The sequence below is a fragment of the Aspergillus aculeatus genome, assembly GCF_001890905.1.
Source record: "Aspergillus aculeatus ATCC 16872 unplaced genomic scaffold ASPACscaffold_17, whole genome shotgun sequence".
NCBI lineage: Eukaryota > Fungi > Ascomycota > Eurotiomycetes > Eurotiales > Aspergillaceae > Aspergillus > Aspergillus aculeatus.
This window is the reverse complement of record NW_017962992.1, coordinates 782,726-808,878: the sequence shown is the minus strand read 5'-3', so window position 1 is coordinate 808,878 and position 26,153 is coordinate 782,726. Positions and strand designations below refer to the sequence as shown.

The following is a 26,153-nucleotide window of genomic DNA, read 5'->3' as shown; positions in this document are numbered from 1 at the left end:
GCCTCCAACCATCCTTCTGGGACAAGGAACCATCCGATTGGAATTGGGACGTGTGTGTCTGTTGATGCCGACTGAGATGTCTGGGGAGGATGACCCTTCCCAAGTAACTCTTTGATGTTAGGGTTACGAGTCTCGCACCTTTAACATACTATAAACTGTCCAATAAAACCAATGGAATGATAAATTTGACTGAATTGAATTCCCTATATCGTCGTAGACCACCAAACCTGTGCACCAGGCCTCTCCCAGTCTGAACATCTTCGTACTTGTTCTTTCTAACCTGCGTTACGGTACTAGTAAATTGCCGAGTTGACCACATTAATTACTTGGACCAGAGCCCAGTACAGAAGATCTTAGCAAGCTAAACTGTCGCTTGATAGCCTATCTCACGGAATCGTTACTCTCGCCAAAACTCAGCTATCCAGAAAAGTCACATTTCAAGCAAAGTTCTATCGAGTTGCTGCTCATTGAAGCAGAAACCCGCAGCTAGGAGCATAATGCCTTTCTCGGGTCTCTCAGCAAGCCCGCATAACAGACAACCAACATGAAAAGGGCAACCATCTCCAAATAATGATACAAAGAGCCATCGAGCGTTGGCAAGCAGGTTACCATTTATCAAGCAAGAAGCAAGGGAAATACGCCAGTCCAGAAACCCTTCCTATATACAACACCAACGCCAGCCATAGAAAGAAATATATATATACGTCTACACTCTAAACTAACCACCATAAACCAACCAGGTCACAGCGGCAGCCCAGCCACACACGAACGCAACGGTCAGGATCGAAGCACCCGCCCGATCCCCAGCCGTGATTTCTGGCAGCTCGTTGGGTGGTTCCTTCGGGGCAGTGCCCGCGTTGGGATCACTCTTGCTGGTGCCCCCAGTATCCGAAGTCAACGGTCCTTGGTGACTCTGTTCTTGGCCCTTGTGGGCAATCAGAGTGGAAGAAAAGACGCTCAGTGCACTCATGTCAGACTCCAGCGAAGTCTCCCCATCCCAAGTCGCCTGGTGCCAGCGGCGGCCGCATTCAGTGCCTGATTTGCCGCCAGAGCATTGCTTGGCCGCTGCGAGGGCCGACTGCTGGATTTTCGGGATGATCTCACCCGCGGTGTACGGCGCAATGGTGGTGGTGAATGTCAACCAGGATGACAGAAACCCCTTGAAGCAGTCTTGATTGCGATCGCACATCATGTTCGGTTCGCAGGAGATCTCGGACATGATGTTGCCGCCGAATTCTTGAGGGAAGAACTTCTGCAAGGTAGTTCCGAGCAAGCCGTCCAGCGCCTTCTTCCACTTGTCTCCTCCGTTGGTCTAAGTCTTGTTAGCTTCCTGCAGTCACTTGAGGGAGACCCTATGGTCAGGACGGTGTCATACGTGGTTATACATATAGGCAGCTCCACTGATGTACGTTCCGTAGTTGTACGTCCATTGGAGATCTCCATGGTCTTTACACTCCGTCTGCGTGGTGGTCGTATCAGCAATGGACCACTCGTCCTCTCTCAGGAGCGGGGTGGTCGCCATCCAGTCGTAGATCTTCTCCGCCCAGTTGCTGTACGTCTCATTGTTGGTGTAGCGGCCCAGTCGCGCCGCTAATTGGAAGAGACCTCCGTTGGAGATAGCGTTCTTGGTGGTATATCCAGCCTGATAGGGCCACAGCTGCCAGCGCAAACCACCTTGACAACTGGTAGTGTCCCAGCGGGGTACTTGAGTGTTGAAGACACCCTGAGCAAGCGACAGCCAAGACGGTTGGCCGTCCTCCTCTGGGTAATTCAACTCGGCTGCCGTCATTGCGGCCAGCCCCCAGAACACCTGGTCATCGTTTCCGAGGTAATTACTGTAATTGGCGGGGAAGTAATCGTTCTGGCCCTTCTGCCAGAGCATACCTTCGGTGGTGACTGCGTTGTAGGATGTGTCGCCGGTCCAGTACCAATATTGAATCAGTGTCATAAACATGGCGCCTCCTTCCCACCATGTATCTACCAATTTGCCCGGTATCTGCCCAGATTCGTTGCCGTGGTAGTAGCTCATCATGTTGTAGGCTGCCGTCGCGGCGGCGTTCTTGATCGATTCTATGTAGAGGAAGGTCAGTGATCGGCGCATGAATCATGCTCGTGGACAGGAAGTATGCGCTTACGCTCATCATTGAGATCTAACTCTAAGGCTCTGACTGTGTCCTGGCTCACGGTAAGGACGGCCAGCATAGCCGTCCACCAGCGCGGGGACAATATCATTCTCTATAGACTATGAGGAGTGTCTTAAGCGAAGGAATGAGGCGGCCGCTGCCTCGACATGCGCAGACGCGTTGATGAAGGGTGCAGGGACGGCGGCGGACACGGATTGGCAGAATGCGGGAGGGGCTCGAGATCGAGGTCGAGGTCGAGGTCGAGGTCGAAGTCGAGGTCGAAGATGAGGAATGAAGGGAGATTCCACAGGTTTTAGATGGCAGGTATGCGGACTAGGGCGCGGGGGAGGGCGCACTGGGTCTGACGTAAGTTCACTGCTTGTGGGTCACGAATGAGTCTATCATGAAGGGACTGTAAGAGTTGGGTCAAGAAGGAGGAAGGGAAGAAGGAGAGACTAAGGAGGGCCGGTAAAGTAGTAATTGTGGGAGTAGTTGTATGGCCATGACGGCATTAGGCTATTTAACGAGAGTAAGAGGGAAGAGGGAGGATTCTGCCGTGGTGTCACATTGATGACCTAGTCAGTCAGCTCAGTTCGGTCAGTTGGCAGACAGTTGAGTCGGAATAGGTAAAAATAGGATACTAGTAGGAATCAACCAGTGTATCCTACCCTACTTTCAACATTAGGCTACATCAGGTGGTACCTTGCTGTCCCTTTCTGTCCCTTTCCCAGGGAAACTAAACCAAGTCCGGCCAAGTGGGCAGTGACCCTGCGGGGAAAGGGTCCAACTCGACTCACGGGACTCCAACTGAACGGTGGATCTCCCGCACTGCTCCAGAGCTGAGCTTCCATTCAGGCACCTGCTCCTTTATGAAATTTTTCAAGTCTACTCGCAGCATTATCTGTGCTTCGTCAAATTCGTACAGCAGATCAACCAATGAGCATTTGGCTTATTAAAGTCTTAGAACTCCTGTTTCTTCTGCTTCCTCCCGTATCCTTTGCGCATGAATTGTTCCGCATAACACCGGACCGGCCACGCGGCTGCACGTAATATATTCTCCGACCGGGACTCCAGTGTCATGACCAATAAGTCGGCAAATTCATTCAGTTATACATCAATTCAGGGACGAATTTCAGCAGCAGTCCCGTCCCACTAGACCGAAACCATACAAAGCAATACATTGAACATCTTCAATGCTCACATGTTTAAATGGGTGGCTTTTCTACGCGTCGATCGCTTTCTCTCTGGACTATTCTCAAGACGAGCGGCCAGGTGTGATAAGCCCCATGCTTATCTTGTTATCCATGCAAGATCCAAACTAGGAGGATCGGCGATAAGGCCAACGCTGCAGAAAATCTACAATCAGCCTGGGTGCAGGGACCTTTAGCAGCTAGTTATATGCCTTGATCTTATAGCTTATCGAAAAAGGTCTATAGAACGGTAATTACTGCACTCCAACTCGAAGCGCGCTATGTAAACATACATCGTCCCGGTCTCCGGGATACCAGATCAAAACCTGATGGGAACCATAAAATATCGAGTTTTATTTATTACCCCTTTCCACCCCTCGCTGGAAATTATTTTCACATGAATTCGCCTCAAACCCGGTCACGTCTACGAGGTGCCGCCCGGATGATGTTGTCGACACGTAGAAGAAGCTGCAGGAAATGAGCATGTTAGTATGAACAAACTGAAAGTAGTGGAAAGAGCAATTAGTAGGGGGTGCGTTCTTACCTCGGCTGCTTCCGACGCGGAAGAGACCACAGCCTTCTTCAGCTTGTAGGCCTCCACGACGCCCAACTCGCGCATGTCGGCGATGCCACCGCCAGGGGTGAGCAGATCCAATCCGGAGCTGGTCATACCGTTGTTGATCGCCTGGCGCAGGCGGGTCACAAGGTCGCTGGAGTCCAAGCCAGCGTTGTCGGCGAGGGTGGTGGGAAGCTGCTTCAAGGCCAAGGCGAACGAGTCGACGGCCAGCTGCTTCTTGCCCGTCGTGTTCTGAGCAGCCTGCTCAACGGCCTTGGCCATGACCATCTCGGCACATCCACCGCCAAGAGTCACACGGGGATCCTTGACGGTCTGGGAAAGGACAGCCAAAGCGTCGTGAAGGGAGCGCTCAGCCTCGTCGAGGAGCTGCTCCGTGGCACCACGGAGCACAATGGTGCATGCCTGACCGGCAGCCACGCCCGAGAACTTGATAAGAGTATCCTCGCCGATGATGACCTCCTCAATAACATCGCAGTGACCCAGCTTAACCTGATCGGGGTGGTCGAAAGTCGAGGCGATCTCACCGCCGGTGACCAGGGCCAAGCGCTCAACGCCGTCGAAGTCGGCATGCTCAATAGACATGATACCGGCTTCCGTGAACAGCTGCTCGGGCCAGTTGTAGATAAGCTGACGGTTGACAAAGCAGTTGATGCCGTGAGCCTTGATCCGCTCAACCTTAGCCTTCATCTTCTCGCGCTCGGCCTTCTCCAGCTCAGCCAGCTTGCCCGTCGATTCAACCTTCACCCGAGCGCCAAAGATCTTCACCTTGTCCGTGTCCATGGCCGTGTTAGCAACCAGAATCTTGGCGTTCTCCAGGCGCTTGGGCTGGTTGACACCGATCTTCTTGTCGAGAATGAAACCTTCGTCGAGGTACGAGTCGCTGAGCTTGCCACCGGCCTTCTTGATGATCTGGATGTGGCTCAAGTCGGTCGAGCCGCGGAGGCGGAGAACAGCATCGCAGGCGAGGGTAGCGAAGTGCTCACGGTCTTGGGCCAAAACCTTGGAGCTGAGGGTTGTGCGAGCGATTGCGTGGAGGTCTTTGCGGAACAGTTCCTTATCCGTGCTACGATCAACGGCGGCCTTCTCCAAAGCCTCCAAAGCAGCCTTGCTGGCTATCCGGTAACCTTCGATGATAGTCTGAGGGTGGATCTTGCGGTTGACCAGCTTCTCGGCTTCCCGCAGCAGCTCGGCCGCCAACACCGTCACAGATGTCGTACCGTCACCGACCTCATCGTCTTGAACTTTCGAGATGTTAACGAGGACCTTGGCTGCGGCGTTGTCGAGGGCAATCGACTTCAGAATCGTGGCACCGTCGTTCGTAACAAGGATATCGCCGGTCGACCTAGAGGCAACGATGGAATTAGCCCACTGCTCGCGGTCGGGCAACCCCGCCTCGCTCCCATCAATTATCCCACATACGCTGACTGGAGGATCTTGTCCATTCCCTTGGGACCCAAGGTGCTCTTCACAAGATCACCGACGGCGATAGCACCGACGAAGGCGGAAAGACGAGCATTTTCTCCTTTCTCCTCGATCACGTCGTCGGCGAAGATCTGCGTGGGGTTGGCGAAGGACTGAAGGCGGGTCAGCACTGACTATCGATAAAACAGAGACAAAGGTTTGTCAGATAAACGTACCATGATGACTGTAGATAGTAGAAAAAGATGGCTACCGTCAAGGGAAAGGCTGGCAGCTCAGGGGTTGCTTGAGCTAGACGGTGAGGACGCAGAGAACGGCCAACTCTAGCCAATGCGGGACAAACCAGAAAAGTTCGTGATACTGCCCGACCTGACCGCCCGCCCCGTCTGTCGCCGGTCTCCTGTCGTCCATCGCCCTCGTCCACTTCACATTTCCCTCAATTACAGCCTCACTCACTAACTAATACTTCGATTCATCATGCCTGCTGAAGAGGAGCAGAAGCTGGCATCCGCCAAACGCCCTATATCCGCCGTGGATGGCGGCGATCAGGATGGTACGCTCGCATGATACCTGGAGGATTAGCACACGGTTGCGAAACAAGACATCCTCGAGCTCGATCAGTTGCTGACGCTTTTCCATAGGTGACGACTCGTCATCCGATGATGATTTCGGCCCAGCTCTCCCCTCCGCAGATGCCCCGAAGAAGAAACGCCGCAAGCTCCCTTTCGAGAAAGTCTACGTGAATGCGCTGCCCTCGTCGTCGCGGTACTCCAAGTCGCTCATGCACAAGGATCAATTGTCCTTCCTCACCGTAACTCCGCATACTGATTTCCTGATCACCTCCTCGATCGATGGCGTCGTCAAATTCTGGAAGAAAATGGCGGTGGGCGTGGAGTTTGTGAAGGAGTTCAAGGCGCATTCAACCGAAATCAAGCATGTCAGCGTCAGTGCCGACGGAAGGAGCTTTGCGACGACCGGAGCAGACAAGACTGTCAAGATCTTTGACGTTATCACCTTCGGTATATTATCAGCAGTCATGGTTTGATTTGACTCAGTCTAATGTTGGTTGCAGATCTATTGGCTATGCTTACTCTCAACTTCAACCCGCGTTGCGTCTGCTGGGTTCATCGCCGTGGCGCCTCATTGCCGCTCTTGGCCGTGACCGACGAAGGAAGCCGCATGATTCAAGTGTTCGACGGCCGTGGCGAGAACCCCACCCCATTACATACCGTCAAGTCCATCCATCGCAGCCCCGTGGTCGCTATGGCGTTCAACGACGCGTACGACTGCGTCATCTCCGCCGATGAGTCCGGCATGATCGAGTACTGGCGGGCGGGCGACGGCTCGTTCGAGAAACCCGACAACGTCTTCGAACTGAAATCATCCACCAACCTCTTCGAGTTCAAGAAGTCCAAATCCACACCTGCCTCGCTGTCCATCTCCCCCTCCGGCGAGCAATTCGCGACGATATCCTTCCCCGACCGCCAAATCCGCGTCTTCGACTTTGCTTCCGGCAAGCTCTACCGCAAGTACGACGAATCCCTCACCACCATCATGGAGATGCAGCAGGCCGGGACGGCGCTCCACCAGCTCGAGGAGGTGGAGTTCGGCCGGCGACTGGCGGTGGAGCGCGAGCTGGAGAACCCCATCACCAAGCCCAAGGTCAACGTCCTCTTCGACGAGTCGGGCCACTTCATCCTGTACGGCTCCCTGCACGGCGTCAAGTGCATCAACACGTACACCAACCGGGTGGTGCGCGTCTACGCGAAGGACGAGCCCTTCCGGGCCCTCAACCTCGCCATGTACCAAGGGCAGCCGCAGAAGAAGGGGGTCGTGACCGTCTCGATGGCCGCCAGCGCCAACCCGCTCCTCCAGGAATCGGAAGAACGCGACCCGATCCTCATCAGCACGGGCTACGGCAAACTCCGGTTCTACCTCTTCACCAACGAGACGGACGTCTCCAAGTCGACGCGCGACGTCCAGAACGAACGGCCCCGCGAAACCGGCGCCGGCGGCCGCGAGGCCACCGCCGCCCACAAAGCCGAGCTGGGCACGTCGGCGATCCTGCACACGACCATGGGCGACATCCACCTGCGGCTGTACCCGTCGGCGGCGCCCAAGGCGGTCGAGAACTTCACCACTCACGCCCGCGCCGGGTACTACAACAACACGATCTTCCACCGCGTGATCCGCAAATTCATGATCCAGGGCGGCGACCCGCTTGGCGACGGCACCGGTGGCGAGTCCATCTGGGGCGGCGAGTTCGAGGACGAGTTCTCCAGCCTCAAGCACGACAAGCCCTACACCCTGTCCATGGCCAACGCGGGGCCCAACACCAACGGCAGCCAGTTCTTCATCACCACCGAGAAGACCCCCTGGCTGGACGGCAAGCATACCGTCTTCGGGCGCGCCGTGCAGGGCCTCGACGTCGTGCATAAGATCGAGAACACCAAGACCTACAAGGAGAAGCCCGAGCAGGATATCAAGATCGTGAGTATCACGGTGTCGTAAGCTGACAGAGAGGACATACTACCGCTAGCGTCTTTTTTTGATGTTGTTCTTTCTTTTCCCCTTCCACAGGCCTTGGGTCACTATGACTGGTTTCGCTGTACATCTAGACTTATATCCGTCATCAGCCATAGGGCAGCTTTGTACGAATCATGACTTATCTCTAATCATAGCATGTTCATCCATCTCTCTTTTTGGTATTCTACTGATTTCTGCATGTGGGCGAGCGCGGTGGGTGATCCCTCTTTGGTTAAAATAGGACAGACTACGATAATATCTTCGGTGCAATCGGTAGCATGCAGGCTCTCATGCCGTCACTGAAACGTACGATTTGAGTGTCCCCGATGGCTTCAGAGACCATAGAGGGTTGATTCCCATAACCCCACGTTGGGTCAACAATATGCAAGAGGACAGACATTGGAAGATGACAGAAGAAGAATATATTCGATCGAAAGATGACGTGAAGTCAGCCACATGAAAAATGCCTGAACCAGGAAACTATGCACAACATTCGGAACAGGATTTGTGTGATGCGAAGCGAAAAACGAAAGTAAAGTGATGCTTTGTACTGTGCATTTTGAGGGAAACAAAAGGATCACTGGTACTGTACGGCAAATAATCAATACCCTTATAGACAAAATCAAAACGCCGGATATATGCAAAGCTCAGCGGGAGGGACCATGTCTTTTTCTTTTGTCCTTGCAGGGGTAACTGCAGGGGTTATCGATCCATGGCATATGGTGTGCCAGATGAATGGAAGAGGTAGAAGAAAAGGAGGGAGGGTATGAGATGTCGTGTTGCCTTTCAATAGATTTAGACCAGCCGCCAGTTGTTCAGAGACAGCGAAAGGTTCCCGTGATGACTAATCGTGGACAGTTCCTTCCAAACAAGACCTCCTCCGCGAGTCTGGTTTCACCGAGCCACTTCGCGGATTTCGGTGTCACTGTCGGATACGGGTTGCGTCTTTTGCAGACGGGATGACGTGCGCGCTGGTCGGGGCCCGGGGGCATTTGCAGCGGCGGCAGCGGCAGCGGCAGCGGCAGCGACGTTGGTGTGTGAACTGCTGGCGATGGATCCCGGATTCTGGGCGGGGTCATACTGAGCGGGCATGAACTGACCCGGCGCGCGTGTATCAGGCCCCGGCGCGGGACCGATCTCCTGCTGGCGGGCGGCCAGCAGAGCGCTGTCTGTGCCACCCGTAGCTGCGGCGTGATACAGACCCGGGTACTTCCGATCATGGCGGCGCTTCGCCCACACGCCCACCACGCTGATGATGCTGAACCCGACGACCAGGATGATGACCATGATCACCCACTTGTAGTGTGTTGACCACCTGCAAAGCGACACGTCAGCATATTTGCGCCCACGTCGATGAAGTCTGGTCGCCCCGGAATACCTACCAGGCGTTGGACGCGGCAGTCCTCCTATATGCGCGGATCTTGGTGACGGATTGAGCGGAATGGGCCTGCCATTGTTCCTCCTCGTTGTTTGTGCTGCCAGCGTCGGCGACTGGGGCTCCGACCGCGCAGTAGTTGTTGTACCATGTTCGTATTAGCGAGCGATCGGAGGCATTAGTGCAGCTATCACCGCAGACGACGTCCGTGGAGGTGCGAAGCTCGGTGAGATTATGTGAATGGCAAAAGCAGGAGGCGTAAGTGGCGGAGTTTGTCTGCGGAGCGGCGGGCGGCAGGCATTCGGATTGGGCTTGGAGGAGGATGGAGCATGTCAGGCCGCAGGAGGGAAAGGAGGAAGAGGCAGCGGAAGGTAGGATAGCGACAGTTTGCGCATGAGCCACGGTGGAGGCGACGAGGGCGAAGAGCGAGAGGTATGCGATCAGAGGGAGGGATCGCAAAGTGGTCGTCGGTCTGGCAGGAGCAGCAGCATGACTGGCGGTCCAGGCCTGAGGCCAAGGTGCCATGACGACTGCTTTTTTGGCGGCTGAAGTTATGGCGGTGGGGACCGTCAGGAATGTTTACTGATGGGTATAAACCATGATATATCGACAGAACGGATCAAGCGAGAGGACAGCAGCGAAGGAGGAGGAGAGACGACTGAATAGGTGGAACGAGTGACGAGGAGAGCCCCAGGAGATTACCGGAAGACGGGGCGTTGTGTCTGTCGATTTAGTTGAGACCCCCGAAGCTAGACGAAGAAGGAATGGGGGGGGGGGGAGGGGCGGAGAGGGGAGGGAAAGGGAGAAAGGAAGAGTAGAGAAAAGAATTGCCAGTCCGAGGAAAGGAAGATAGCCAAGAGAAAGAGAGGGAGAGGGGGGAGGAAGGAGAGAAAGCCTGTTCCGGGCGGGACGATGTTGCTGCTGATAATGATGATGATGATGATGATGATGATGATGATGATGATGAGATTGAGTGGCTTGAAGAGAGAGAGCGAGAGTGAGAGAGTGAGAGAGTAAGTGAGAGACTGCAGTCAGTGATTACTGGTCAGTGAAAAGGGAGTTGCGCGGCCTGGAGTGACTATCGCCCAGTTGGGAGTAGTTTGCTGTGTATTTGCCCGTCTGGACACTTTCTGGACCCTGAAGCGACCTTGGCAATTCTTCCCTCTCTCTTGCTCTCTCTTGCTCGTTGCTCTGCTGACCCCAGTCATGCTCTCTCTCTCTCTCTCTCTCTCTCTCTTTCTCTTGCTCTCTTATTCTTGTTCTTGTTCTCGTGGATTTTACCGGATTTTACAGACACTAACATCGTCTCCCCTGTCACTACTCGGTCCTTACCATCAGCTCATCCCTCTCCCCTCACCGGCCCTTCCGCAAGCCCTGTCAGATTGACCTGTGGTAAAAATATGCAGGCCACTATGCCCAATAACCTCGTTCCTGGGCTCCACTGGGCTCCTCTTTCATGATGCAATCTGGTGGATGCCGTCCCCATCGCTGGTTCCCCAGAATGCTGCAGGGAATACCCACTACGTATGCTTAAGGAATATGGAAGGGTTTCCTGGCCCATGAAGTCATCGTGACCATATCGCCCGCCGTGTTCACCATGCGAGCTCCTCAGTTTAGAATAGTTTAACCGAGTTAGCATTGTCGATCGCATCTCGTGTTGATCCAACTCGATTTGAACCTTGATTTAGCCTGCCCAGGATCCATGGATCAGCCTAGAATCAATCCCGATCTCATTCCAGGGACAGGGGGGGGGAGGGGGGGGCATGGATGATTCATTCCCCGGGAATGTGTCAACCACGCCAACTCACATTCATCGAACCAGATGGACGGTCGCTTGCATCGAAACTTGAGAGACATGGCGCCCCGTTGCTTGACTCAAATCATCCAAACTCATCCAAGGCTTATCAGCCAAGGAAAAAGCCGGCGTTGAACGTTGAACTGTGCGGCGTTTTGCCGAAGCAGGCCTAGTCGCCCCTTTCGCGGATCCAGTGGGAGGTCAAAGCAAGGGATCTATATTCTATTTTCAGCACACTTTGCCCGATCGGAAACTTCATGTCTTGGGTCTCCCTCCATGCAAGGTGCAAATTAGGTCGGAACCGTCGTCTGTCCACTCTCAAAGTGAGCTCCACTCCTATGTTTGGAGCACTGGCTCATCGGCCTCTACTTCGTAGAATGACGGGATACGCAACGGTTCGTACAAGGCCATGTCAGACATGCAAGACATTAGCTACGGACCTAGAACACGTTTCCCACGGAAGTGGTCATGATAATAGGCTAGCACTCGTGCATCAATCCTCCTAGTCGGGACAATCGACAATGCAGAATGATTCTCAATGACTTCTTGTGCGTTGGTGGGAGCACTGCCCATTGTCGCCGATCGAAGATCCCATTGGAAAGTCAAACTACACTAATAACTCTCGATAAGGTCTCTCAGGATCCATCCTAGCGCATCGGACTTCTTGATCTGTTTTGCCTGAAGAAGGACCCAATAAAGACTTCACCGCAGGATTTGGTAGTGAGATCTTGTCTTTTGGAGTTCGCCCATCAAGGACCACCAACCGATGAAGTCTATTTCAGGCGACGCTCGCGCAGACCTCAGGCAAACCGCTTATCACCACCTTCTCAACTCATAGTTCACTGCGACCATCGCACAACAGGCCACCCACTTGCTCAATCTTTTAGCTAACCACTAATTTAAAATGCTCTCTTTACTAGTATCGACGACAGAGATCTCATCAACCTTCAAAACCTCTTCGCATGCCTTGACGTTTTCGTATCGCTCAGCAGCCACCCATCCCTCAGATCCAACACCCAATATCTCCCTCGACAGCCGCTCTTGCTCGTTCAGTCCTACTTGCGCGGTGTTCAACTGCAGACACTCATTCATTTCGTCTTGACTGTACGCGATCGGGCAGGCTGAGGTGTCCGCATCTTCCGATCGTACAAGCCGATCCCAGTTCATCGTCAACTGAATTAAATCTGCCTTGAGGGTGACATTATCCCCATCCCAGGGAACGGCCGCCTGATGGCACAATCTCCGCCGCAATACTCCCAAGTCCCCCGTCAGTGCGGCCTGATGGGACGGGTTCAGCGTGGCCGTCGCCGTGAGGTAGCAGTAATGCAGCCAGCGGCTTCGGAAAAGCTCTCGCTCGCAGCGTTGGTCTGCTTCGCTCAGCCTGTCGAGCCCATCCGGCAACCTTGGCTCTTGCAGTAGGCTGGGGATATCGCCATCCGCGCTTTGAAGATTGGTCGGGACCCCGCATTGCAGGAACAGCGGGCGGATAGTGCTATACTGCCAATCGACCAGGCCCGTAATCTCCAGCTCCTCATTGACAAATATGTTATTGGGTTGCAGGTCCGGATGCCGGATCGTACGTTGTGTCAAGGACGCGTCGCTCGGGACCAAGTACGGCGCAACCCGAAGGTAGTCGGCCAGGTTGTTGATATGGTCCCTGGGTGACTGCTTGTACGACCGATTTACGGGCAGAGGCTTCGACGCTCGTACGGGCTGACCGTATTCCTCGAGATATGCAATCTCCTTCCTAGCCCCAGCGGCCAGAACATCTACGGGGCTCGTGTCTATTCCAATCAGTATCGGCATGCTCATCCATCTGCAGTCAGGCGAAGAGAAGGTCGAGAGAAGTCTTACATGGTCCACGATGCACCGGCAAAATCCGGCGTTTCCCCAACCAAAGCGCTCGTGTCACCTCCGGCCCAATGCAAAACTGACCCTCCCCCACGGCACCCGCCTCGTCCGCAATCCGCACCGTCTCCATGCAGTGCAGGTCCCGCTCAAAGAAGAGACTCCCACTCGCGGGGAAATCGAGGGCAAACAGCCCGGCCTCTAGCTCCACGATCCTTTCCACCACCCCCGCCAGCTCCTGTTCGGACAGATCGAACCAGCGATCCGTGAGGCGCCGTCCCGCGGCGCACTCCATGAAGATATACTCCGTGCCCACGGCATTGTCCGCTGTGGCCGAGTACCCGTAGATCTGGGGCACGGGGAACCCCCGCCGACGGAGGTATTCGATGGTGGCGACCTCGCTCGCGACCAGGAGGTACTTGGGCTCGGTGACGGGGTAGGGGATGCGGGCGACGAGCTGGAAGCCGTCGCGCATGGTGACGAGGAAGGTGCGGTTGAAGCCGCCCTCGCCGAGTTTCTGTAGGCTCGCGACCGCGGTTGCGGGGGCGTTGATCGCGGCGGCGGCCAGTCGTTTCAGTTCGGCGACGTTGAACGGGCGTCTGCGTTGGGACCTGCGGAGATGCTCGTCGTGGCTAGCGAAGAGGTGGTCAGTTCTGCACGGTGCGGTCGGGAGTTAAAATCAGCTACAGACATCCATCGTCCCGATGTGTAATTAAATAGGTCTGAAGTAGAGGAAGAATTGTGATCTTGCTGCCAGCGCCTTGTGGTGGACGTGAGGTTTCTAGTGCGCGCGTTGGAAGCATGCGGCACCCTAAGCCGCGGCCATAGTGGGCGTCTGACCTCGGCCAGGAACAGCTTCATGATGCCTGGGAAAGAAACGTTTCATTGTCTGCGTGACTGGCGGGGAAACGAGTGCACGAGTCAACCAGCAGATGAAGTTTTCCTCTGGATAAATGAGAGAGAGGAGAGGGAGGGGTCGGCGGAACGTGATTTCGACCGCCAGCTCGGAGGAAGAAGGTCGTCCCTTTGGTCCGATGCAGGAATCATCCCATTTCCCCAGTGCCGAGGCGCGCTAATGCAGTCGGGGAGGAAATGAGATTCGTCGATCCTGAGGTCGTGCACCACACGGGAAATCCGTGCTTTGTTGTACGGTTGCATGGAAGTGGGGTTGAAAAGGGCGGGTCTGCCTCTTTCGACTCCTACAATGACAATACCCGAGGATTTATCTATGCAGGACACATCGATATCTCTCCTTAAAATCTAGTCTTGGATGCTGTTGAGTGTTCCGAGCCTTCACGCTTTTAATCATGGCTGCTGTCATCTGACTTGCATAGCGGGGCGTAGGACCAACTTGATTGCTATTCCAGGTAAACGCTCACGCGACCATAGCAATGACTGACTATAGAAGCCCTGATCTCGAACCTAGTGATGTTGCCCACCCATTCCTTCTGCTCGCTTTTTACTTTCCCTCGGCGCAAAGCTTGCTGCTTCCTTCCTCTTCATGAAATTGCTTCTGTAACTCGAGATCATAAAAAGAAGCATGGGCCCAGATGCAAGACCAGCTCGAAATTAGAGGCAACTGTCGCCCTTATTCATACTGTTCCAACCAATCCGACCTCCTTTCGAGAGGGGAGGCCCTTCCAGCGCCCGAACAACATTGAAATGAAGGCTCAACAATACGGTATCCCAAGGTGCCTTGGACTCCAATCACGCACTGCGCAAAATGGCTTTTACGTAATGTTAGTTATAATCTCCATATCATGCGAGGTTGACTTAGGAGGAGTTCAATGTCAACCCTAAAGTTAACATCCATGATCATCAGAGGGTAAATTGATAGTCTGATTCATTATCTGCTCAAGTTGGTTCCATCAGCAGTGGTGTGTACGTGTTGATCGCCCTTTTAAGATAACCGGGATTTTGATATGTGAAACACGGCAATAGACCAAAACGTACTCGGAATGGGATATAGTCATAGCACTTCCCTGACAACTCGGAGTACAGTCCGTGCCGCCTCTCATTCACCACGGATTCTCATAGGCATAGGTCGGCCCGCCCTCGACACGGAAGACCGCGACGCGGCCCACGGTGAATGTTGTTTGACGCTCTCGCGAATTTCCACCACCACTCTCTCCGTCACGCTTCCTGGTTAGCTCTTCATACCCACCGGAGAGTGTGCCTGCAGTGCGGACGGTGCCGCGGCGCAAGAAGGTAGCCTGTTTTGTGTCTGCGTCAATCTCGAGTGCCACCCTCGATTGATCGGGATCTCCGATGCAGTTGCGGGGGGCGGCATGTCCGGGGGGACTGTTGTCTGCCGGGGAGACTGAGAGAGGCATGCTGCTGCGTCCTCCGGTCCAGCGAAACAGGCTGAACCGTGGCTGAAGCTGGAAGAGAAGCTGTGGACGGGCGACGACGGTCGATTTGTCTTTCTTGGGGGGCGCCTTGTCGTCGTTTTCTTTTGCGGTGGTAGGTGTAGGGGTGGCTAGTGTAAGGTCACGGAAGAATGCACCCACCACTACCTTGTCCGTGTCGTGAACTTGGTGATCCCCCAGAAACAGAATGAGATACGCGCGACCGGTCGGATGGTTGTGCGTGGTGGCATGCTGGAGAATATGCCGCAGGTCGAGACTGTCGGCCGAGCCCTGGAAGTTCATATCGTAGCAGTTGTGGAAGGTGATCCCCTGGACTCTCCGTGCCAGTTCCGAACGCTGGTGGGTCTGGAACGGCGGGGTGAACAGTGATACTGCACGGAGGATCGCGTCCATAGTGTCCGGTGCGGAGGATCCAGTCTCCAAAATCGGTCGCTCCGTGGACGGGCTGAGTGGAAAAAGAGTGGCCCACAGCTGATGGAACGATTGTTCGAGATTGGGCTGGTCGCGACAGGCATCAGCGCTGGGATCCGCAGAGCGGAAAGGAAAAATAACATACCAGAATGTCCAAAGCCCGGAGCACCATCTCGGGAGCCAGATACTCGTTCTGTTCATGACTGAACGGTCGCACCAGAACCCTAGCTAACTCCTCCTGGTCCGCACGGGGCTCGTCGAGGAAGCCGTGATGACCGTCTCGGTTGTCGTCGGTCAGTTGCTGGACTCTGAGCCTCATGACCAAGGACAGTAAAGCCGTGAAGTCCCCAGCCCTCATCGCATATTGGCCCGTTCGGCCCCCGAGCAGACTTTCCGCCAGCGGCTGCACCTGCTCCAGCGACGGATGCAGTTTGGGGTGGGAGGGGAAGATTGCGAGGACCGCATCCGTTACGTCGTTGGCCACGAAGGTGTCGAAGCCGTCGGTTGGTGGATCCGAGCGTGACTGGCGGCGATCAAAGCGGCTGATGCTTCGGAAGATGCGATTCATCCTGAGCCCGCAGGTGCACGGCTCGTTCAGCCGGGCCCAGCAAAGGCCGAAGCCATCTTGTATCGTCCCGAGGAGCCAGGTGCCTTGCCGCGACAGCAGGAGGAGCCCACGCTCGAAGGCGGGCAGCTCCACCTTGCGGTCGTCCGTCTCCAAGATGGGGAATGGATGGTAGGCGTAGAAGCAGAAGCAGGACCAGAGGACGTCAATCGCCGTGTCGGGGATGACTGTGTCTGGATGGGTTCGGGCGAGGTGGTCTTCAAAACTCTTCCTCGACCAGTCTGACACAGGTACAAAGGATTGCATCAGTCTTTGCTGCGCTCTCGCGCGGCTAGGTAGGGTAGCACTTACAAGGCGGCTGCTCATGGGTCGAGTCTTGGATACTAGACGCTTCGAAGATGGACTCTGGCGGGATGGAAGTGACTACTTCTCGAACGAGGTTGATGTGCAGCTCGGATAAAAGCGACTCTAGATGTATATGGTTAGCACCGATCAATCGATTGATCGATTGATTGACTGACCCCGTGTGGTGGTACGAAGGAAGTCTGCGATCTTCTTCTTCTTGTGTACGAAGAGTATGTGGAACACAGCCTTTTCCAACAGGGTAGTCATGACTGACGATTCTTCGCAGGACGTGGTCTGTAGGGTTGTAGAAGGATGCTGATGGCACTGCAGGTTGTGTGTATGATTATTGATTACATGTAAGTAGCCAGGGGCGGGAAGTGACTGTCAACATTGACTGACACACTCAAACACTCAGAGGGCGATAAACCCGAGAGGCATTAAAGAAGTTGGAGAGGTAATCTGCTCGAATGCTCACTCTAGACAATTCTCCAGTCCAGAAATGGTAGACTGATCAATTCCTGCTAGACGATGCTGGCCCGAGTAGCTCAAAACGATCGAGAATGGATATATTGGGGTAAATCCCGTGCGCGGCCCGGTCGTACTGTACCTGTCCTTATCTCGCATGAGCATGTCGGAGTGCTTGTTTCATTGTGCCAAGAGATGCCGTGCCGTGATAACCGCGTAAGCACTAACTAAACAATAGTTGGACTAAAGCCAGGTCTGAACTCGCAACGTTGTAGTTGCTCACCAAAGTCTGGCAACAGAGACGTGCCCTGACCCTCAATGAGTCTTTCACCAGTTCAAAGCCCAATGCACGGAAGAACACCTTCCTTGGAAGAAGAACCAGACGAGGAGAGCATCTGGACCCCCCTCCAGCTAGCCGCCGCGCAAGGCGATCTCTCCCATGTGAAGATTCTCCTGAGACAGCCCTCCAGCAACCCCAACGAGCCCGCCCGCGGCTATTACGGCCAAACCGCACTCCAGGCGGCCTCAGCCAACGGACATCTCGAGGTGGTCGAGACGCTCTTAGCCGCAGGGTCGGAAGTAGATGCTCCCGGGGGCAACAACGGCGGCCGCACCGCGCTCGCCCTAGCCGCAGGCGCCGGCCACTTCCCCATCGTCCGCCATCTGGTCAATGCCGCAGGCGCGGACATTCGCCGCCCCCCGCACAAATACATGGGACGCACCGCCGTGCAGGCCGCAGCGGAGGGCGGCCACCTCGAGATCTTACGATGGTTGCTACACCAGATCAACCAGCAGCCCGTCGCGGAGATTAACGCCCCCCCGGCCAGCAACCGGGGCCGGACCGCGCTGCAGGCCGCGTCGCTGGGCGGCTATGACGAGATGGTGGAGTTCCTGCTCCGTGCCGGTGCAGACGTGAATGCCCCAGCCTCGAGATATCATGGCTTCACGGCGCTCCAGGGCGCGGCCTTGAACGGTCACCGGACCACCGTCTGTCGACTGTTGGCGGCTGGGGCGGATGTGAACGCCCCCGGCGCCCGGTACAATGGCTACACGGCGCTGGCGGCAGCGGCTGAAGGCGGCCACGCGGACATTGTGCGACTCCTGCTGGACGCTGGCGCGGATGCCACCATGGTATCTGGGAATAAGAGTTGGACGGCCTCGCGGTATGCGGTTTCGCGGGGACAGAAGGAGATTGTGCAGCTTTTAAGTAACTAATCATGCGAAATGAAGTTTGCTTACGGGAAATAGTTCGTGGATGGAATTATTGCAGTATACTCCGTATAATCAAGTAGTCGATAGATGCGCGCCCAGTTGGTGATCTGTATCGACAGTAGGGTATGAGAAGGCAAGCTTAGTTCCAATGTAGAACTTAATTCGTGGTGACAGTCATATTTGGCGCTGGTAACGGTGAGTGGCTTTTGTGGGGTGAGATAGACGAGTATCGCGAGGTCGAGCTCACCTGGTTGCGCCGACAATCTGCCGCTCCCACAAGAGCAGCGGCATCCGTGTTTCGCCAAAGAACGGGTTCGAATATAGACTTGGGTTTTGCTAAGGTGGAAGAGAGCGTAATCAGTCATGTCGAACCCCCCGCTTCCCGTGGGGTCTGGACGTCACCGCGCAGGTGGCGCATCGGCCAAATCAGCCGAGTCATTCAACCATCAAGTTATACTCGGGACTAGGGCTATCATCTATAATAAGCATCGACGAACCATACCTCCTCCTCTCACCTCCACCCAAATCCAACTTCACATCATACCTCTACCAATCCATCACAATCAACCCCGTTGGCAAAGAAAAACATCCAAAATGCCCCAGATAATCCCCTACACCATCCCCCCGACCCCCCTAATCCCCAACTCCCACAAACCCCTCCTCCTCTACAAGAACTGCTTCCTCGACCCGACCACAGGCACCGTCAACGCCCGACTCGCCTACGACACCTTCCGCCAGAACAACTGGACCCCGCGCTGGATCACCGCCTACGGCCACGCCCAGCGCTCGCACTACCACCCACACACCCACGAGGTCATGGTCGTTTTGTCGGGACCCGGCCGCATCCGCTGGGGCACCGCCGACCTGGCCGACGACCCAGCCAAACATACCTACGGCATGGCGGGCACGGACTTCGAGGAAGGCAGTGTCTTTGTGGACGTCGAGGCCGGGGATCTCTTTGTCATCCCGGCGGGCGTGGCGCATAAATCCTATAATGTTGCTGCCGCGAATGAAGAGCCCGTGGCGTTGACGGGGGGTGGGGCGCAGAGGATCGAGGCGGCGGATGAGAGGGCGTTTGTGGGGGAGTTGCCGGCCGCTGGGAAAGTGAAGGGGTTCATGATGATGGGGGCGTATCCCGGGGAGGCGACCTGGTCGTGGGCGGAGGGAGGGGAGCATGTGGGACGGTTTGAGGAGGTATGGGGGGTGGAGAATGCAGTGTTGGATCCGATGTTTGGGCGGGAGGGGGGGATTCATGTTTATTGGGGAAGGGAAGGGGGTAAAAGCAGCGCTTTGAAGGATGAGTTGATGTAAGCACAGTGTGGATTCTATCATGTATGTATCTATGCATGCATGATACTTCTCAGCTTTCTGATATCTGTACAGCTGCAGAATCAATTATCCAGAAAAGCGTCCACCTGATGGTGCAATTCAAAATATACACACAACATGACACTCCTAAAACTATCCACCCATGACAAACCCCTCCCACTCCCCCTCAACACACTCCCTCAAATCCTCCTGATACTTCGGCAACCCCCCCCCATATACCCCGACGCCTCCCGCTTCTTTCCCGACACATTGCCCCCCATATACCACGTCGTCTCATTACTCCCCATGAGGGTACGCGCACACGCCTCCTCCGTGACCTTGCCCCACCGCTCCTCCATCTCCGGCTTCACATCGACCGTCGCATACCCACGCTCCCGCATATACACCATCGTGGCCAAAATCCACTCCACCTGGATCTCCGAGATCAGGGGCCCGTTCGCAAATGCGGTGGGACTCTGCGGCCCGTACTGGAAAAAGAGATTGGGGAAGCCGGCCGTCACCATGCCGAGATGCGTGCGCGTGCGGACGCGCCACTCCGCCGCCAGGTCTAGGTTCTGGTTGGTACCAGTGATGTTGAGCTGGGTGAAGCTGCCGGTGACGGCGTCGAAGCCCGTGGCCAGGATCAGAGCATCGAGGGCGATGGTCGTGCCGTCGGCGAGTTGGATCCCTGTAGCTGTTACCCTTGCGATTGGGTTCTGCTTCAAGGGGAAGAGGGTGACGTTGTCCTGGTTGAAGACCTTATAGAAGTGTTGTTCGAGGGAGGGGCGTTTCGTACCGAAGGCGAAGGGCGGGTGCGTGGGCGCGAGCTGCTCCACGAGCTCCAGGCTGCACGTCAGTCGAGCGCGGGTCTTGTCGCACCAGAACTCGTAGAACAATGTGTTGACGTCCGGGCTGGTCATCATGTCCTGGTAGTTGCCGTGGGCGGGCGCGAAGCCCTCCTTCGCCCAGAGACGCTCGCCGCTGGAACCTTGATCAAGAAAGTCTCCTATGGCATCGCTCTTCTCGGCTTAATCGCCAGTACGATCGTTGTCTGCCACGTGAGTCCCCATCGCTACGATCCTACTCTGAGTTGACATATCTAACACCTCATTCGTGCATCTCCAGTTTGCCAGCAAGTACCTGTTCGTTCGCATCCTCCGAGGCTCCAGCCCTCTAACCGCCAACACATTCACCCCCTGGGCCACCTGGCTCAGCTGCACTTTGGCTGTCACGGTCTCCTCATACCTCATCGCCAGTGGAATCCCCATCTTCAGTGATCTCGTGTCCTTGATCGGTGCTCTCCTCGCGACATTCATGTCCTTCCAGCCAATGGGATGTATGTGGCTCCATGATAATCGGGGACGGGGCCGCGAGCAGCCAACCCTCCGATGGGCGCTGTTCTTCATGTGGAGCATGCTGGTCATTGTTTTGGGGATGTTCTGAATGGTTGCGGACACGTATGGTTCGATCGAGAATATCATCGCGACCTCTCGGCAGAACGAGTGGAGGAGGGGGGGGCGGGGGTCGGCTTGGTCGTGTGCTGATAACTCGAGCTCATGAGCTTTCCCCTTGAATTGTTTCAAGCTGCGGTGGTGGAGGCAAGTAAGCATACACTTGTTCATAAGAGCTTTGTGAACAGGGAGCTTTGTTGTTTATTCCAAAGTAGACAGAGTAATTGCATTGAAATCAACAGTATGTACAGATATGTCCCCAGCCCTACACAAGCGCTCTTGGGATCTATCACAGAATCGAGCCCTCCCCCATCACCATCAAGGTCTACCATATCATCCTCCCTCTATTCATCTCTCTACGCCCAATCATAAACCCAAGCTCTCTCTAACCCACCCACCCTCCCCCCAATCATCCCTCCTTCTTACTCCCCGGCGTAAAAAGAAAAACAAGCGTAACAAGACCCTTACACCCCGCGCAAACCAGCAACGTAACCCTCGAGCCCGCGGCCTTCTCCACCGCCGCCCCCACAAAACACCCGGCCGTCAACAACCCCAAAAACAGCACCCTGCGATTCCTCTTCCGATTCCTCCACCTCAGCAAGTCCGGATCAATGACCACATCCACATACGCTGCCGTCGCCATCGCCGTCGTGATATCCGTGATCTTCAGCGCCCGGCCCATAGCCACCTGCGCCCCGGACGAGAACGCCAGCAGGAACAATGTCGCCAGCGTGGTGGCCTCCTCCTCCTCCCCCTTCTGCCCCACCTCACGAGATGCGAAGCGTTTCGACTGTAGATGAGGGCGACACATCCCCGCCGCGGCAAAGACCATCCCCGTCTGCAGCATACTCGAAAGCAGCAACCACCAGCGCCGCCGCACGGCGCCCAGCCCGTTCCCCAGCTGGCCCAGCACCAGCCCGCCGGCCACGAAAGCCCCAAGACTCATTCCCAGATGGCGGAAGGAGTAGTCCCCGGAATCGGCGAGTCCCGCGCCGCCGATCGCCAGGAAAAGCAGATTGCCCGTTTGATTAGAGGCGAAGCAGCCGTAGTCCCGCCAGGCGGCGGCGTCTTGGATGCCGATGGCAAAGGAGAGGAGGAGGAGTTGTGCTTCGAGGGTGAGGTCTTCGTGGATTGAGTGGTTGAGGTAGCGAGTTAGCTGGCGTCTGCGCGACGGTTTCTTCGTAGGGAAAGGGTGCGTGCTGGGGATGGGGAGGGCTATGGGTTCTTGGTCGCATGGAGGCGGCGGAGATGGGGGAGGGTGTGCGGATGGGAGGTGCTGGGCGTCGGTATACATGGCTGTGTGTCGTACGCAGACATCCTCGTTGTGATATGTGAGAGTGATGGAAGGTAGTTCAATGGGTAGGGGCAGAGCAATATGAGGGTTTAGGGTGCTATGGGTGTGGAGCTCGGGGATCCCACTGTTCTGTCCGATGCTTTCTCTCCCACTGAAAGTTTTTCGAAGTTCTAAACAGGCTTCTAGAAGAAGAGCTAACTACTACTCAGAACTAGGTCCACGTTGTGTGGGTTCTATACTAAACAACTCGGTTCAGTGCCGTTGGCATCGGCGATTGGAGTTCGCCGTCTCGGATGGAGCCCGGGTCGGCGTTTGCGCCGTGGAGGACTTCTTCACGAAAGCAAAACCGGATCTCGTCCAGGAAAACCCAAGAGCTGATCATAACAGGGGTATCTCAATTATGAGGCTACACCTAGTCATAGTTCAAACATGGTACTCAGTTTATGGCGAGATCCTCTTCGGAGGCGACCTCCTGTCTAGTTGTTGCCTTAGGCTTGTGATTGGCACCCATAGGAATTTACTGCCTATCAGTGCAACGTTTGCCAAGCCACCTGGATGCATATTACAAAATCTGGACTAGTTTCCAAGCGTTGACTGCTCGCCATCCATGGCTTCTGATTCGTAGTGAATCATCAACCCCAGACAGGATAGTGTACATAACTAGCCATGCATGCAGTCACACGGGAGTTCTTGCACGCGTGTTAAGAGCATATCCACGATATCAAGCAAGAAATTCGCGACATTGCACAGAAAACCTTAACCGGGACATCTCACTATGATACTGAAGCGTTGTATTCTCAGCTCTGAGCTTTTTCACCCTCCGGAAGAGAGAAAGACTCCTCTCGATTCCGGAGAAGTGCGCCTCACAGTCCCGCCGCCAGCCCTGACTTGACCCTGCCGCAGGCTTCATGGGGGCCAGTGCTTGCTAATCTGACCATCCTGCTCGCCTTCTAGCTTCTTTGATGTCTCGCCCGCACGAAGAGAATACCTCACACAGAATCAGATGTAGTGAGGGTTCTCGAGCCCCTGAGTCGGGGCCACCGCCACAACCCAGCGCTGAAACCCCCATTCGCCTTCTCCGATGCGCTTGCGGCAGTACTTGACCAGGAGCCCCACCGCGGCAGGCCCGATGATCGTGTTGAGCAAGATCGCCCAGACGCTCGTGATGAAGCCCTCCTCGCTGATGTAGGATGTCTCGTTATAGCCGATCTCGATGATCAGGAGCCCTATCTCGCCCCGCGCCACCATCGCAGACCCCAAGAGGAAGGCTGCAAGCCATAGTGTAGTTGCCTGGTCTTCTGCCTCCCTATTCTGCGGAAGCGCCGGGCGCCCGATCAGCCAGCCGAGGTTGACTCCGTCGCCTTTTAGCTGATCAAGGTTTTCGATGACGCTGGGGAGCAAAATGGGATTGTCAGTATGAAAGGTTTTCCCAGCCCCTTAGAAGGGTTGTGCCCCTTCCCAATGACAAAGAAAAGAGAGAAATGGAGTAATAGAACTTGGCGCAACAGCTGAAGGAGCGGAATTGGGCATTGTTCTTGGCCTGAGTTGTCCGGTTCCAGGCTAGTGTGCTTGGCTCTGACCAGAATCGATCCTCAATACGAGCGAACTACACACGGGGCCACAGGCGTCCCGACATTGAAGTTTCCTTGGCGATCAAGAGCAGAGGGCATAGTGGACTAGCTAAGGCAGAGTCGGGAGTTTAAAAACAGCTGGCTCTCGTAACAAACGACCATGGAGACTCAGGTGTCTACTGCAATCACCATACAGTCCTATTTAACCTATTGTATACTGCAGGCGAGAGCTCTAAGTGTTGTACAATACATAAATGATGAAGAAAAGGGTATAGAATTAGATAGCTACATCAGTAGTAGTAAATATATATATTAAATCTCAGTTGCTAGTTACTTCAACATCAGGAGTACAAGTAATAACTTCAAGAAGATTATATCAGTAATAAGTATCCATAAAATAAGATTCTTAGTCACGTGGCGAATGGTTTCTAGCGGTTACTATTTTAAGCCTAGGAATGATATTATTTCGACCGATACTTACTGCACATAATTCTGAGAATTCGTGTTCACAACCATACTATTGTACGTTTATAGTTTCCTCGGTAGGGGAGGGCCAAAGTCAGGAATAATCTTCTCATATCATTAGAATTACTCACTATTCATTACCTTTATAATATAAAGCTAGAAAACTTATCGAAACGGCTCAGGTTTAGATCATTTATATCGGTTCTATGATTTATGCCATCCTTAGCCTACTAAGCTCTCCCCTCATCACGCCTTGTTTCTACATGGGACAGTATGAAGACCGTGAGAGTCTTGAAACTAATATATAAGAGTACTAAGGCTCTATATAGGGAAAGTATTTTACTTCACTGCTGGCACGTGAATAGCACGTATTCCTGTAAGAATAAGAGCATAAATAAACTCTTTTCTCTCGCTGCAGGTATTCAAGCTCTCGGGAGTTTAAATGGAATTCGGAAATTATGTGGCCCTTCAAACTTGCACTAGCAAAGTTATCTAACCTGGTAGTGCGGCGTTCAATGACTTTAATTGATAGAAGGAATTTCGATGATAATAAGCTGACAAGATATCATACTATAAATTCAAAGCTTCAGGTCTCCGGTGACAGACCTCAGTCGAAGTCTAAGGGGCCGCAAGGGTTGTACCCAAAGCTTTCGAATACATGTCTGCAATCTCTTCACTCACCTCCCAAATGCGTCGACGATTGGCGAGACTCATTAGATTCAGTTCATCCATTCCATATACTTCAGAAGTTACCTTATCAAGCCAAAGGTATAACTCCTTGTAATCAAAACTCAGAGACAGAGCATCTCTTCTTTCTTCCTTCAATTCCCAAAACCAGGGCATGGTACATTCCATGAACTTCTTCCAGAAGTAATTATTTTGCGTGGCGAGGTAGACTTTTTTTGAAACCCGCATTAGGCATTTAAGGCTATCAAACGGGACCAACGCACAGATCATGTATATAATCTCAAGTGGGAGCTTGCTGAATGGGTTTTCAGGAGGGCAAACATCCGTAGGGATAGGCGGATACTTTCTATCTTTTCCCGCTTGGATCTCAGCAAGATAATTCAACTTGATGGTGTTGGTCGGGCGAATTATACAGTACTGTGCCATTTGATTAAAAAATAACGAGCGTAAGTAGTTCTCGAACTCAGTCGCCTACCTCTGCTCCTGGAATACATTGCCAATAGCGTTCTTGTGCGTGTAGGACATCTTCGCCATACTTCAAACGCAAAGCTGAGGCTTCAGCATTGCACTGACTGCTCATTACTCTGTAGAGTAGATCCAACCTTACACCCTTCATGTTTGTAGATCCTGTCAGTGTTCGAGTAAGAATTTCGAAACAACACTTGTGTATAGGAAAAGCAGGGCCTGGAGCTTCCTGCGAGGCATGGCGGTAGCATGAATATATCTGTTTCGAAGGTTCGATTGAGTCGGATGCAGCCCGAACAACTATCTCTCCTGAATCTGCGTAGTATCCTTGTTCGGAGAGAAAGGCCTCTCCTGAGCCTGAAGTATCTTGATTCTTTAAACCAAGACAATGTACCTTTTGGATCCAGGAAATGTTTTCCCGGCGCACAATCCGGGGACTGTAGTTGTTGCCATGGCCTCCATATATGTTTCCATCACGAAGCTGAGAAAGGTTCTTATTGGCGTACAATATCCGACACGAATTCTCTTCTGATCGGTAACGATATGCTGATGCACTACCCACAGGGTGTCCAAAATGCATTCCGCAAAATCCAATACCGCAAACGGCACAGAAACAATCATAATTCATTTTATAGATGGACAGGGTGTACTAGAAGAGTTTGGCTAGAAACAAATGTGGAGGAAAAGAAGGC

At 54.2% G+C, this 26,153-nt stretch overlaps 11 protein-coding genes across 11 annotated transcripts; 3 read left to right on the top strand and 8 right to left on the bottom strand.

Annotated features, from left to right (window-relative positions):
- Nucleotides 1-517: 517 nt before the first annotated feature.
- On the bottom strand, nucleotides 518-2,414 carry ASPACDRAFT_81555 (glycoside hydrolase family 76 protein). Its single transcript, XM_020205898.1, has 3 exons — nucleotides 2,136-2,414; nucleotides 1,376-2,070; nucleotides 518-1,312 (listed from the first exon to the last, which is right to left on the bottom strand). Exons 1-3 carry the CDS (start codon nucleotides 2,230-2,232, stop codon nucleotides 719-721), a joined length of 1,386 nt encoding a protein of 461 aa, XP_020052696.1. The 5' UTR covers nucleotides 2,233-2,414; the 3' UTR covers nucleotides 518-718.
- Nucleotides 2,415-3,512: 1,098 nt separating this feature from the next.
- ASPACDRAFT_81554 (chaperonin-containing T-complex subunit CCT2) lies at nucleotides 3,513-5,602 on the bottom strand. Its single transcript, XM_020205897.1, has 4 exons — nucleotides 5,528-5,602; nucleotides 5,310-5,464; nucleotides 3,858-5,232; nucleotides 3,513-3,781 (listed from the first exon to the last, which is right to left on the bottom strand). Exons 1-4 carry the CDS (start codon nucleotides 5,528-5,530, stop codon nucleotides 3,722-3,724), a joined length of 1,593 nt encoding a protein of 530 aa, XP_020052695.1. The 5' UTR covers nucleotides 5,531-5,602; the 3' UTR covers nucleotides 3,513-3,721.
- Nucleotides 5,603-5,777: 175 nt separating this feature from the next.
- Nucleotides 5,778-7,980, top strand: ASPACDRAFT_81553 (WD40 repeat domain-containing peptidylprolyl isomerase). Its single transcript, XM_020205896.1, has 3 exons — nucleotides 5,778-5,862; nucleotides 5,951-6,328; nucleotides 6,382-7,980. The coding sequence occupies exons 1-3, from the start codon at nucleotides 5,787-5,789 to the stop codon at nucleotides 7,818-7,820; spliced, it is 1,893 nt and encodes a 630-aa protein (XP_020052694.1). The 5' UTR covers nucleotides 5,778-5,786; the 3' UTR covers nucleotides 7,821-7,980.
- Nucleotides 7,981-8,729: 749 nt separating this feature from the next.
- ASPACDRAFT_34902 (uncharacterized protein) lies at nucleotides 8,730-9,735 on the bottom strand (the record flags this gene model as incomplete). The annotated part of the gene is made up of 3 exons (XM_020200082.1): nucleotides 8,730-9,150; nucleotides 9,218-9,297; nucleotides 9,340-9,735. The coding sequence occupies 3 exons, from the start codon at nucleotides 9,733-9,735 to the stop codon at nucleotides 8,730-8,732; spliced, it is 897 nt and encodes a 298-aa protein (XP_020052693.1).
- Nucleotides 9,736-11,899: 2,164 nt separating this feature from the next.
- Nucleotides 11,900-13,714, bottom strand: ASPACDRAFT_34965 (phosphotransferase family protein; the record flags this gene model as incomplete). Its single annotated transcript, XM_020200085.1, has 3 exons — nucleotides 11,900-12,789; nucleotides 12,860-13,485; nucleotides 13,545-13,714. The coding sequence occupies 3 exons, from the start codon at nucleotides 13,712-13,714 to the stop codon at nucleotides 11,900-11,902; spliced, it is 1,686 nt and encodes a 561-aa protein (XP_020052692.1).
- A 1,157-nt stretch (nucleotides 13,715-14,871) lies between these two features.
- On the bottom strand, nucleotides 14,872-16,810 carry ASPACDRAFT_34758 (uncharacterized protein; the record flags this gene model as incomplete). Its single annotated transcript, XM_020200071.1, has 4 exons — nucleotides 14,872-15,720; nucleotides 15,779-16,479; nucleotides 16,550-16,666; nucleotides 16,720-16,810. 4 exons carry the CDS (start codon nucleotides 16,808-16,810, stop codon nucleotides 14,872-14,874), a joined length of 1,758 nt encoding a protein of 585 aa, XP_020052691.1.
- A 516-nt stretch (nucleotides 16,811-17,326) lies between these two features.
- ASPACDRAFT_63786 (ankyrin repeat domain-containing protein) lies at nucleotides 17,327-18,223 on the top strand (the record flags this gene model as incomplete). The annotated part of the gene is made up of 1 exon (XM_020203938.1): nucleotides 17,327-18,223. One exon carries the CDS (start codon nucleotides 17,327-17,329, stop codon nucleotides 18,221-18,223), a length of 897 nt encoding a protein of 298 aa, XP_020052690.1.
- A 546-nt stretch (nucleotides 18,224-18,769) lies between these two features.
- ASPACDRAFT_1883074 (cupin domain-containing protein) lies at nucleotides 18,770-19,531 on the top strand (the record flags this gene model as incomplete). The annotated part of the gene is made up of 1 exon (XM_020198311.1): nucleotides 18,770-19,531. The coding sequence occupies exon 1, from the start codon at nucleotides 18,815-18,817 to the stop codon at nucleotides 19,529-19,531; it is 717 nt and encodes a 238-aa protein (XP_020052689.1). The 5' UTR covers nucleotides 18,770-18,814.
- Nucleotides 19,532-19,721: 190 nt separating this feature from the next.
- On the bottom strand, nucleotides 19,722-20,952 carry ASPACDRAFT_1859570 (uncharacterized protein; the record flags this gene model as incomplete). The annotated part of the gene is made up of 2 exons (XM_020197682.1): nucleotides 19,722-20,509; nucleotides 20,669-20,952. 2 exons carry the CDS (start codon nucleotides 20,950-20,952, stop codon nucleotides 19,729-19,731), a joined length of 1,065 nt encoding a protein of 354 aa, XP_020052688.1. The 3' UTR covers nucleotides 19,722-19,728.
- A 436-nt stretch (nucleotides 20,953-21,388) lies between these two features.
- On the bottom strand, nucleotides 21,389-22,273 carry ASPACDRAFT_63784 (YoaK family protein; the record flags this gene model as incomplete). The annotated part of the gene is made up of 1 exon (XM_020203937.1): nucleotides 21,389-22,273. One exon carries the CDS (start codon nucleotides 22,271-22,273, stop codon nucleotides 21,389-21,391), a length of 885 nt encoding a protein of 294 aa, XP_020052687.1.
- A 2,654-nt stretch (nucleotides 22,274-24,927) lies between these two features.
- On the bottom strand, nucleotides 24,928-26,089 carry ASPACDRAFT_34821 (F-box protein; the record flags this gene model as incomplete). Its single annotated transcript, XM_020200075.1, has 3 exons — nucleotides 24,928-25,413; nucleotides 25,472-25,690; nucleotides 25,763-26,089. 3 exons carry the CDS (start codon nucleotides 26,087-26,089, stop codon nucleotides 24,928-24,930), a joined length of 1,032 nt encoding a protein of 343 aa, XP_020052686.1.
- Nucleotides 26,090-26,153: the final 64 nt, after the last annotated feature.

Excerpts from the sequence above, each read along its gene's own strand:
- ASPACDRAFT_81555 (XM_020205898.1), bottom strand. The coding sequence starts at position 2,232 with ATGATATTGTCCCCGCGCTGGTGGACGGCTATGCTGGCCGTCCTTACC. Across the intron at positions 2,071-2,135 it reads GTTAGATCTCAATGATGAGC|AATCGATCAAGAACGCCGCC; the intron begins GTAAGCGCATAC and ends TCCTCTACATAG. Across the intron at positions 1,313-1,375 it reads CTGCCTATATGTATAACCAC|ACCAACGGAGGAGACAAGTG; the intron begins GTATGACACCGT and ends AACAAGACTTAG.
- ASPACDRAFT_81554 (XM_020205897.1), bottom strand. Across the intron at positions 5,233-5,309 it reads GACAAGATCCTCCAGTCAGC|GTCGACCGGCGATATCCTTG; the intron begins GTATGTGGGATA and ends CGTTGCCTCTAG. Across the intron at positions 3,782-3,857 it reads CCGCGTCGGAAGCAGCCGAG|CTTCTTCTACGTGTCGACAA; the intron begins GTAAGAACGCAC and ends CATTTCCTGCAG.
- ASPACDRAFT_81553 (XM_020205896.1), top strand. The coding sequence starts at position 5,787 with ATGCCTGCTGAAGAGGAGCAGAAGCTGGCATCCGCCAAACGCCCTATA. Across the intron at positions 5,863-5,950 it reads GGATGGCGGCGATCAGGATG|GTGACGACTCGTCATCCGAT; the intron begins GTACGCTCGCAT and ends GCTTTTCCATAG. Across the intron at positions 6,329-6,381 it reads CTTTGACGTTATCACCTTCG|ATCTATTGGCTATGCTTACT; the intron begins GTATATTATCAG and ends TGTTGGTTGCAG.